Genomic DNA, 12,433 nt, shown 5'->3' on the forward strand with positions numbered 1-12,433 from the left:
ACTGGGTGGGGGGCATTCTCTACTGAGAGCAGGTCTGGACCATGGATGATATAAAGCAGGTTTGAAAAGTGAGGATAATGCAAAAGTGCCTTGAACCTGTATTCTCTCTAAAGGACACCGGATGGTAAAGCTGCAGTTGTAAAGACTTCTATGGGAAAGTCTATGGAAAAATTGCTACAGTATCTGTCTTGATCTCTGTAAAGAATTTCCTGCTAGCTTCATGGCTCAGTCACTTGTTTCGGGTTCTATTTAATAAAGAATGACTTCTTTTTTATAGATCATGGTGAAACTCTGTTAAAAAATTAGGACTTGTCAGTCACAAGTCATTAGCTAATGGGTTTCACAGTCAGACAAGCTCCAGTTTGTTGAAACCAGAATGGTGATGGTGAAAATGCTAATCTTGAGGCTTGAGTTCGAGACTTTAGAAATCAGTGGTTGATGTCTTGTTAGATAAGCTCACCTATTATACCGTCCATGGTCTACATCTGCATCTCTTTAACTTATCTTATTACCCATCGCAGCAAAGCCTCGCAAGAGCATGGTGCTTCCACCACCATCATCATCATGTTTGGTTGAAGGGATGCTATTGATTGGATGTTGATCAGTGTCTGGATTGCTCCATTCCAGGTGTTGGGAATTGTCGCCACACTGTCCTTCTTTAACATTCTCCCGCATTCACAAAGGAACTCTGGCTCTCAGTCAAAGTCACCAGTGGGTTCTTGGTTGCCTGGTGGGCCATTTATATGGATACACCGTAATAAAATGGGAATGGTTGGTGATATTAAAGTCCTGTTTGTGGCACATTAGTATATGTGAGGGGGCAAACTCCTCAAGATGGGTGGTGACCATAGTGGCCATTTAGAAGTCGGCCATCTTGGATACAACTTTTGTTTGTTCAATAGGAAGAGGGCCATGTGACACATCAAACTTATTGGTAATGTCACAAGAAAAACAATATACTAATGTGCCACAAACAGGACTTTAATATCACCAACCATTCCCATTTTATTACAGTGTATCCATATAAATGGCCCACCCTGTAGGTGGACAGGTCTAGAAAGTCTGTTGGTGGCTGTCGAAAATATTCAGTCCTTCATCATCTCAGTAGATGATTCACTCGACATATGGCTTGGTTCATACTGACTTAAACTGACAAAAACTTTGTAACTTCACTGACAGGGATTTACATTTCCTATTTATGTCCAGTTATTTCAGTTAGACACAGATGTGTTCTAGTCAAGATATAAAAGCATCTCAAGTGTCATTGATAGAAGTGGGACGCACCAGAGCTCAATAGTGTGTGTCATAACAAAGAGCCTGAAGAACAAAGAGCATAACAAAGAGCCTTTTTAACACTTTGATTAATAATTGAAAACATCTATAATAAAAATCCTCTGGTGATGTTTGTCTTTCTTTTTCTTAAACTAAGTTTTTTTAATCTAATATAAGCATCAAGAGAACACTAAATGGCTAAAAGACACTAAAGATGTAGAAACATACCTATGGGTGATTTCATTTTCTTGTAACAAATTTTACATTTTCCCATTTTAAAAAAGCAATTTAATAGCACTCTAAATGAGACTAGAAGGGGTTGGGCGGCAAAGTGAAATGCAGAAGAATCCGACTGATCTGCCTTTCCAGCCGCTGTGTCATTGGCTCCCTGTCTGTACCTGGAGAAAACTTTATGGTCCATTTTACTCAGCACAGCCAGCACTGTCTGGCCCCAGGACGGCAGTGTAATGGAGATGTAAAAATGTTACATAAAAAGGCTGTTAGAAAATGTATGAGGGCCATAAAGTCATTCTGCATACCATTAAAAGGGCAATACAGAGCCAATGTTTTATCGATGCATATTGTCCTGCTACAGTAACTTGTGAGTCCCGGGGTGCCGGTACTGATGGCCTTGGTCTTTACAGTTACAACCCTGGACTTGCTGGGGAAATTACTGCCAATTGTATCGCGCTGGCAGAAAATATGAATGCAGGCTGCTCTTTTTAGTACAAGGAATACGACCACGTCTGAATGCCAATGACATGCATTTGTGCCAATCAAAACAACTTTACTGCTTTTTTCAATAATAACTGTTTGATAAATTTGATGACTGCAGACAGCAGTCTTTCTTTTAAGGGGGTATGATATGTACAACATAGTCGTACAGAATATTGTTTGAATTTTCTCAAATTAATTCACTTAGGGAGCTTGTTGATCTTTGTAGAACTTTTATAGAACTCTAAAATGTTATTTATTTTTTTACTTAGCTTGATTTTCTGTTTCATTTTTTCATTTTGGTTTTTCAATCTGGATGACGCTGAATAAGGAAGATCTTTGTTTTTAAGTCTCACTTTCATTTCACATGGCAGTGTGTTTGCACAAATGTATTCCTCGCTGCCATCTTTGGCTGTCGCTCAGGCGGAAGAGCAGGTCATCTACTGATTAGAAGGTTGGTGGTTCGATTCCTGGCTTCCCCTAGTCTGCATGCCAAATACAGGGAGTGCAGAATTATTAGGCAAGTTGTATTTTTGAGGAATAATTTTATTATTGAACAACAACCATGTGAACCCAAAGAACTCATTAATATCAAAGCTGAATGTTTTTGGAAGTAGCTTTTAGTTTGTTTTTAGTTTTAGCTATTTTAGGGGGATATCTGTGTGTGCAGGTGACTATTACTGTGCATAATTATTAGGCAACTTAACAAAAAACAAATATATACCCATTTCAATTATTTATTTTTTACCAGTGAAACCAATATAACATCTCCACATTCACAAATATACATTTCTGACATTCAAAAACAAAACAAAAACAAATCAGCGACCAATATAGCCACCTTTCTTTGCAAGGACACTCAAAAGCCTGCCATCCATGGATTCTGTCAGTGTTTTGATCTGTTCACCATCAACATTGCGTGCAGCAGCAACCACAGCCTCCCAGACACTGTTCAGAGAGGTGTACTGTTTTCCCTCCTTGTAAATCTCACATTTGATGATGGACCACAGGTTCTTAATGGGGTTCAGATCAGGTGAACAAGGTGGCCATGTCATTAGTTTTTCTTCTTTTATACCCTTTCTTGCCAGCCACGCTGTGGAGTACTTGGACGCGTGTGATGGAGCATTGTCCTGCATGAAAATCATGTTTTTCTTGAAGGATGCAGACTTCTTCCTGTACCACTGCTTGAAGGTGTCTTCCAGAAACTGGCAGTAGGACTGGGAGTTGAGCTTGACTCCATCCTCGACCCGAAAAGGCCCCACAAGCTCATCTTTGATGATACCAGCCCAAACCAGTACTCCACCTCCACTTTGCTGGCGTCTGAGTCGGACTGGAGCTCTCTGCCCTTTACCAATCCAGCCACGGGCCCATCCATCTGGCCCATCAAGACTCACTCTCATTTCATCAGTCCATAAAACCTTAGAAAAACCAGTCTTGAGATATTTCTTGGCCCAGTCTTGACGTTTCAGCTTGTGTGTCTTGTTCAGTGGTGGTCGTCTTTCAGCCTTTCTTACCTTGGCCATGTCTCTGAGTATTGCACACCTTGTGCTTTTGGGCACTCCAGTGATGTTGCAGCTCTGAAATATGGCCAAACTGGTGGCAAGTGGCATCTTGGCAGCTGTACGCTTGACTTTTCTCAGTTCATGGGCAGTTATTTTGCGCCTTGGTTTTTCCACACGCTTCTTGCGACCCTGTTGACTATTTTGAATGAAACGCTTGATTGTTCGATGATCACGCTTCAGAAGCTTTGCAATTTTGAGACTGCTGCATCCCTCTGCAAGATATCTCACTATTTTTGACTTTTCTGAGCCTGTCAAGTCCTTCTTTTGACCTATTTTGCCAAAGGAAAGGACGTTGCCTAATAATTATGCACACCTGATATAGGGTGTTGATGTCATTAGACCACACCCCTTCTCATTACAGAGATGCACATCACCTAATATGCTTAATTGGTAGTAGGCTTTCGAGCCTATACAGCTTGGAGTAAGACAACATGCATGAAGAGGATGATGTGGACAAAATACTCATTTGCCTAATAATTCTGCACTCCCTGTATTCTTGGGCAAGATACTAACCTTAAATTGCTCTCCGATGCATCCATCGGAGTATGAATGTGGGTGCGAATGTTAGTTAGAAAGCACTAACAAAATGTGCTTGCGTGAATGCGTGTGAATGCACAAGTTGTGTAAAGCGCTTTGAGTGCGCAGAAGAGTAGAAAAGCACTATAAAAGAACCAGTCCATTTACCATCTTTCTAATTTGTGGCTTTTTCAGTCTGTTATTTCTGATATGTTCATCTTTAATTTCCCTCTCTTTTCCCTCTCTTTTCACCGACTACACTAACTTTGTGGCTCCCCTACAGTCACAAGCGATTCTCATTGCTGGTCCCAAGACACCAGATCACTGCTTGCTTACATTCAGTGAGCATCCCATATCAAACTTCCCTTCAACACCCCTTCAACAGCTGGAATAAAAACCAATGTACCTGTGGCGTTGAATTCTTTCACATTTGCAGCTGCTGATTGCACAATTGCAAGCATTTGGTTTTGGTTTGGTTTTCTGGCTCTGAATGTAAGATTTGTTAATTTGATGGTTTATCACAGTTAATCGCTACCAGACAAAGAGACTTCAAAATGATCACCAGAGTGATTCTATTTCAGAAACATAAACAGGTAAAAACAGAGGCTTCAGTCCTGACAGTTCATCACTGCTTTTGCTACTTGTTCAGGTTCTGGCCGCTGGGCTGGGGTTGGCATGCACTCAACTATAAAATCACTCGGGGTCCTTGGCTAGCTTTCTGTTAGCATGCTGTCTGTGCAGATACTTGCAAAGACCTGCAGTTGTGTTAGCATTAATCAGGTAGTTCTCTTTTAAACATTCGTTAGCTGTCTCGCCATTCCAAGCCAGCTATACCAAGCTTCCCTAACATGGCAGACTGCTGCCCAGCTGCCCAGAATTCCACCCCTGCGGTAGGAAAATCTCAGGTTCAGATACACATGACGCTTGTGTGATGTGCAACACGCCTAAGCGGCTGTTTCCAAACCGGGTTCATGCGAACACTGCACTCGCTTTACCCTGAAAAGCCTTTGTCAAAGGCTAGCCCACCAGGCTAGCCTGTCGAAGAAGAACTCAATGCTGTCTCCAGTCGTTGCACCAATGGAGCACATTGAGTCGGCCACGCAAGGCACCAGGACATTGTCCTCCTGCTGGTGGACAATGCCGAGGTCAGCTGCGAAAGCTATGTTGTCCTTTTCCCCCAAGGCTAACAATGAGCCACACCGTGAATTCTCTGAGGGAGCATCAGAACATCTCATTTCGGACAAGGATGATAACATTTTCTTTGGCCCCTCTGGTTGGAATTCTGCAACACAAGGGGCCGATTGTGAGAACCTTGGCACACAGTCCCGTGGCATGGAGCTAAATAGCTCCATGCCGCGGGACTTTTACAACGTTAAATAACGTTGTAAAACTGGAAGCTGAAAAGCTGGCAATCCCATGGCCCACTCCACCATTTTCTTCCTCCAAACACGAACTGAAATCAGTTGATTGCAACAGAAGGAAAAAAAAACATATTTGCCTGATGTTTAATTTTCTTTCTATCCCCTACGTGTGCACATAACTGAAGAACCCTTGCAATGCAAATTATAATGTGATTACAGTAACGTAATCCCTTGTAATGCATTAATCCCAACACTGGCTGCATTATCTCAAACATTTAACTAATTTCCAACTTGACGCTAGTTTGAAACGTAATGAAACATCATAACTTATAAGTACCAGAGAAAGTTTACCCAAAGTTTTTAACAGGGCAGAAATTTGATATCCTAGTGGCAAACTTTAAAATACATAAGCCGATAAAGCATCGTTGAAACAACTGCTCTTAGCTGGTATTTCAGGCCAAATAACTCTCTGTCTGATTTAGATTAATCTCACACTCCGATGCTATCTTCAAAAAGAAACACCTGATCAATATCCCACTTTCCTGCTGCAACAGTGCACCATCTCATTCTGGCTCCCGAGCACATAAAAGAGTCATTAAGATGCCAAAAATATTTGTCACACTGTAATGCAGGCTAATCATAAACAGATGGGAGAAGAGCGTGGGATTTTTTTGTATGAACGATCAGAAATGTTTCATACTTTGTGTTTGTGTCATAACTTGGCATACATTAGCCAAATTAATCTACACACTTACAGTGGGGCAAAAAAGTATTTAGTCAGCCACCGATTGTGCAAGTTCCCCCACTTAAAATGATGACAGAGGTCAGTAATTTGCACCAGAGGTACACTTCAACTGTGAGAGACAGAATGTGAAAAAAAAAATCCATGAATTCACATGGTAGGATTTGTAAAGAATTTATTAGTAAATCAGGGTGGAAAATAAGTATTTGGTCACCTCAAACAAGGAAAATCTCTGGCTCTCACAGACCTGTAACGTCTTCTGTAAGAAGCTTTTCTGTCCCCCACTTGTTACCTGTATGAATGGCACCTGTTTGAACTCATCATCTGTATAAAAGACACCTGTCCACAGCCTCAAACAGTCAGACTCCAAACGCCGCCATGGCCAAGACCAAAGAGCTTTCGAAGGACACCAGGAAAAGTATTGTAGACCTGCACCAGACTGGGAAGAGTGAATCTACAATAGGCAAGCAGCTTGGTGTGAAAAAATCAACTGTGGGAGCAATCATCAGAAAATGGAAGACATACAAGACCACTGATAATCTCCCTCGATATGGGGCTCCACGCAAGATCTCATCCCGTGGGGTCAAAATGATCATGAGAACGGTGAGCAAAGATCCCAGAACCACACGGGGGGACCTGGTGAATGACCTGCAGAGAGCTGGGACCAAAGTAACAAAGGTAACCATCAGTAACACACTACAACGGCAGGGAATCAAATCCCGCAGTGCCAGACGTGTTCCGCTGCTGAAGCCAGTGCATGTCCAGGCCCGTCTGAAGTTTGCCAGAGAGCACATGGATGATACAGCAGAGGATTGGGAGAATGTCATGTGGTCAGATGAAACCAAAGTAGAACTTTTTGGTATAAACTCAAGTCGTCGTGTTTGGAGGAAGAAGAATACTGAGTTGCATCCCAAGAACACCATACCTACTGTGAAGCATGGGGGTGGAAACATCATGCTATGGGGCTGTTTTCCTGCCAAGGGGACAGGATGACTGATCCGTGTTAAGGACAGAATGAATGGGGCCATGTATCGTGAGATTTTGAGCCAAAACCTCCTTCCATCAGTGAGAACTTTGAAGATGAAACAAGGCTGGGTCTTCCAACATGACAATGATCCAAAACACACCGCCCGGGCAACAAAGGAGTGGCTCCGTAAGAAGCATTTGAAAGTCCTGGAGTGGCCTAGCCAGTCTCCAGATCTCAACCCCATAGAAAATCTGTGGCGGGAGTTGAAAGTCCGTGTTGCTCGGCGACAGCCCCAAAACATCACTGCTCTCGAGAAGATCTGCATGGAGGAATGGGCCAAAATACCAGCTACTGTGTGTGCAAACCTGGTAAAGACCTATAGTAAACGTTTGACCTCTGTTATTGCCAACAAAGGTTATGTTACAAAGTATTGAGTTGTATTTTTGTTATTGACCAAATACTTATTTTCCACCCTGATTTACTAATAAATTCTTTACAAATCCTACCATGTGGATTCATGGATTTTTCTTTCACATTCTGTCTCTCACAGTTGAAGTGTACCTCTGGTGCAAATTACTGACCTCTGTCATCATTTTAGGTGGGGGAACTTGCACAATCGGTGGCTGACTAAATACTTTTTTGCCCCACTGTAATTGCTATGTGTGCTAAATACTACTACTAAAAGGTTTTTTAGATGTGTAGAAGGCACAATGTGTGGATGTTAAAGAGAATTTTTAAGTCTTATTTTTATAGTTTTGCCCATCCTTCTTATCAGTTGTTATAACACTGTAGCCACTAAGTTTATTGCTGATATCTCCACCTTTACAGCTTTGCTAATCTTTGTCGAAATCCTCTAAACAACTCCATTGGAATCATATCAAACTGCCGGTAACAATGTAGCTTTGTTCCCAGATCTCAGCTTTTACTTAAGTATATTGTTGTTTTGTTACAAATAAAGGTTCTTTCAGACAGTGAATGATTACTGCTGGAATCAGCAGGATGCAACTTTGGCACAGGAACTCCTGGCTACTTCCTGTCCTACGAGCCTATAAAACACAGACTGCTGCTGTCAAACTACTGCTCTGCATGCTGTTAAACAGAGCAGGTTATAGTGTGGAATAGAGGAATTAAGCATAGAGATATAATTAATATATGCCTTGCCTACTGTTGTAAAATAATGAACCTTGTTTATAGATCCAGATGAGTAACAGTAACAGACTTTATCCTGATATTGCAAGCCTCTGTTATTGATCTGTCTGGCCTCTGCTGGCAAAGTTTTTATCATTCATTGAACCTCAGATACAGTAAAATTTCTCCAGGAGGTCAGAGACAAGATTATGGATCTCCAGCTGCATTGTTGTAAAGAGTGAGAGAGAGAAGCTGAAAAAGTTTCGCTGTGAGGAGCACAGTTGTGGTAGAAATATCCATAGTAAAAACAATGGAAGCACAGGAAACTGTGCGATAGGATCAGGCCAGCAAAAATTGCAAAACTAATTCACTGAAATTAAGAAAGAGGTTAAACTAATGGAAGAGGAGATTTTTCTGCGTTCCCTACTAACCCAACTCCACTTTCAGCGTTTACTGTTCGAGTTCACTGAACAGACAGTGCACATGTTACTCATGTTGTGACTGTATTTTCAGTATTGTATTGCTTCCAGGTTTATAAAGCCAGCTGCATTTCCAGTGCTCCTGTATTTTCTGGAATATCAAATGTATTTTATAGAATTACAATTTATTAAATTGATGAAATTTCATGGAAAATGACTGTCATGTCAATGATTTGATAAGTATCTGATGATAAGTGTAATTTTGTATTATTCGATTAGTAATTGTGGAATTCCACAATTACTAATTGTGGGACCAATAATATTTACATTATACATGTTTTCCTTAGGCAGTATTACTGAAAGGCACAGCATACATTTTCACTGGCATGCAGATGATACCCAGCTTTATCTATCCATGAATCCAGATGACACACACCAATTAGCTAAACAGAAGGAATGTCTTATATACATAAAAACATAAAAAATTAGAAACATCCTGTCTCAGAGTGATGCTGAAAACTAGTTCATGCATTTATCACATCTAGGCTGAACTGCTGTAATTCATTATTATTATTATTATTATTATTATTATTGTTGTTATTGTTGTTATTGTTGTTGTTGTCGTCGTCTTTAAAGTGTCCTATAAAGCATTCAGTTCCAAATTGCAGCAGTGAGAGTACTGACACGGACTAGAAAGAGAGAGCATATTTCTCCCATATTAGCCTCTCTTCATCAGCTACCTATTAAATCAAGAATCAAATTTAAAATCAATCTAGTCTGGGAGTCATTTCTCTATTATTATAGGGTTTTTACCTTCCAATATAAAGCTCCTTGAGGTGTAAGGATTTGGCACTGTATAAATAAAAAATGAACTGCATTGAGTTGAATGTCAAACTATTGACTGGTGCTCACATGGTTTTATTTTATTTTTTTACTGTCCTTGGATGACCAAAAAGCTATGATCCACCCATAATACACCTGGTCATAATAAAAACTCATTCATGGGAGGTCAGAGGCAAGATTATGGATCACTTTCAGGTCCTGGTTGAAGTTCAAAAAAAAATTCCACTGTTAACAACAGTATTGCTTATTGCAATAAATGTGTATGCACGTGATCATGTTCTATACCTTGCAGGAGCATACAGCACAGCGATCAAAGCTGGGTTTCCAATCTTCTCCATTGCGTCTCATTCCTTCTTCCTGTGGGCAGTCACCACTGCAGCCTGGACCAGATGTGCACACACAGTCATAGCCTCCTGGGAGGTTCACACACACACTGTCATTCCAGCAGGTGTGTGTCTGCAAACTGCACTCGTCAATGTCTGGAAAACAGAGAGTAATCCATAGTAAATAAATGCCGGTCTTTTGTTTAAAGTTAGTCACACAATTACATTTACAGAACTAACAGTAAGGGTCAATAAAAGATCAATGGAAGAGAAAGAAACTGAGATCATTAAGTCATAAAACCAGTTAGGGACGGGGTGTGTTTGACTGAATTTACCAACTTCAGACGTTTTTGTTCGTGTTTCACTTTGCAAGGATGGACCTCATCACACCACAGATCTAAATATGACAATGTTTGTGAGAAGGCGCAACAGTTTGGATAATGAAACCAGTGAAGTTCCCAATACACAAATGCCACCACCTCATTCATTTATTATATTTATTTCTCTGAAAGTGCAATTAAAGGCAGTTCTCTGTCTGAACTCTCAACGGTAATGATAATGAGGTAAACTTGATCTAAAATCACAGGGATTATCTTGTTGATAAATCTAATTTCAAAGTATGCTAGTATTTACAGGTCTTCCATTCTTATTCAGTGAATATCCAAGTTTTTTCCCCCCCTCACACATTAATCTTTATATTTCTGATTCTCTTTATTTTAGACTATCACACTCCTCTCGTGGGATGGTGTAATATTCCTTTTTCTTTGACTTTTCTAACAGGACTATCTGCATACAAAAACAATATTATTTTGCTCTCTAATTATTTTTAAGATATATGACAAAGGGCATATTTTGCTTCTAATCAAAATGCACTGTGCAAACTCTACTACTTTGCTTGTCTAAATTATAAATTTGCAGCCTTTCTTCGTGCCTGACACCTGTTAGTAGAAGCACGAGTACAAATTAATTATAATGAATGGATTATGTTCAAGATTAACCTTTCCCCCCCCCCCGAAGAACAATCGTGTTCTTTTATCCGGTCCTTGATACCAAATGAAGCACATGTATTACAACACAAAATGCACTATTTTGCACATCTACACATGGGAATGTTTACCGTGTGGGGGATATGGTGTACATGCCACGCTCGATTTTTTCCCCCGCACATTATTGTGGATTCTGGAAAATATCTAATGTGACATTTATGATGTTTACAAATCTTTATTTTAACTCCCAAGTGCAGTCACTCCGTCAAATTACAGCATTTAGTTATTTTAGTGGCAGCAACTGAATTGACAAGTTGCTGGCATCAGGCAGATTATACTTTGCATACATACTGGAATCATAGCTTTAGCCACTTCGTTTATATTCTCTTAGCCGATTTGGCCGAATCATCAAAGGATCTGCTCAGTCAGCTTCTTTCCCACTTTTACCCACTAGAGATCAAACAAACTAATCATAACAGAGAGAGCGGATGGCATTTTTCTCTGCTTTTCTTTATCAGCATGGCACAGGAAGGAAGGTGCCAAATGTCTGTCCATAACTATTACCAAGCCCTATAATTTAACTCACTTTATCCCCACTAAATGTGAAGTAATCGGAGAAAAAAGGAAAAAAACAATTTTCTTTTAACAGCAGTTTGTTTTTTTCCTCTTCCCTGCTAGCGCCTGCTGCCTGAAGTCATCAATCACATTCATTCGGTACTGGCCGCATGCTAGCAGTGTTACATGAACAAATTGCAAAAGCAGAAAAAAAAAAACTACATTATAAATAGTTAAATTCCTGATTTACTATATACTGAAGCATTGTACTCCCACTGGGAGGAAAATAGTCAACAGGTCAATTTACATTCGACTTAGGGTGAGTGATGACCGTCAGCACGGTTAAGAAGACTGATTTCCACATCACCATGTTTCCTTGCTGATTCTTACTGTTCACATTTCCATCAGATGATTTTTGGACATGCCAGACTGAGCTCTGCATGATAACACTGCCTCAGCTTTGTTTTTTAATTTGTATACAGTACTGTGAAAAGTACTTGCCCCTTTGCTAATCTTATTTTTTTTTAATTGTTTTGTTATCTTTTGTCACCTGTGTAGGTTTCAGATCATTAAACGTATTGTAATATTAGACAAAGATAACACAGCTAAACACAAAAAACAGTTTTTAAATGATTATTTTATTTTTTGAGAGAAAAAAGCTATCCAAACACACCAGGGCCCGTATCCCTAAAGATTCTGAGAATCCTCTCAGAGAGCTCCTAACTTAACCTAAAAATTCCTTGCCAGGAGTTTTAGCTTAGAAGTGATTCCAGAACATTTTCAGTGAACTCTGAGCAAGGAATGGATGGAAAATCCTATCTTAGTGAGGAGGTGTGGTTGACCCCGTTGCTAGGTATGAGTCATCATTTCAAAAGCCGTGATTGGTTGATCCTACAAGTTTGATGGAAATGAGCTTTTGGTGATAATGAGCAAAGGATGTACCCTCAAATCAATAAACATATTATATACTCTAATCTTATGCTGACTGTAATTGTAAATAATATTTCACATTCAAGAAAATATCTGGAAAATGAATAGTAAGCTG

The 12,433-nt window shown here is 40.0% G+C and overlaps 1 protein-coding gene across 1 annotated transcript in view; it reads right to left on the reverse strand.

The window, feature by feature from the left end:
- Positions 1-12,433, reverse strand: part of LOC146719118 (protein kinase C-binding protein NELL1-like) — a 320,797-nt gene that overhangs the window by 8,073 nt on the left and 300,291 nt on the right. The window contains exon 17 of the mRNA XM_085460591.1: positions 9,810-10,003. Within this exon, the coding sequence (XP_085316717.1) occupies positions 9,810-10,003 (194 nt within the window). The remainder of the gene's footprint in view (positions 1-9,809; positions 10,004-12,433) is intronic.

The sequence above is a fragment of the Copadichromis virginalis genome, linkage group LG1, assembly GCF_057382275.1.
Source record: "Copadichromis virginalis isolate Kocher_CV1m ecotype Utaka linkage group LG1, C_Virginalis_male_GT1.1, whole genome shotgun sequence".
Taxonomy (NCBI): Eukaryota; Metazoa; Chordata; class Actinopteri; order Cichliformes; family Cichlidae; genus Copadichromis; species Copadichromis virginalis.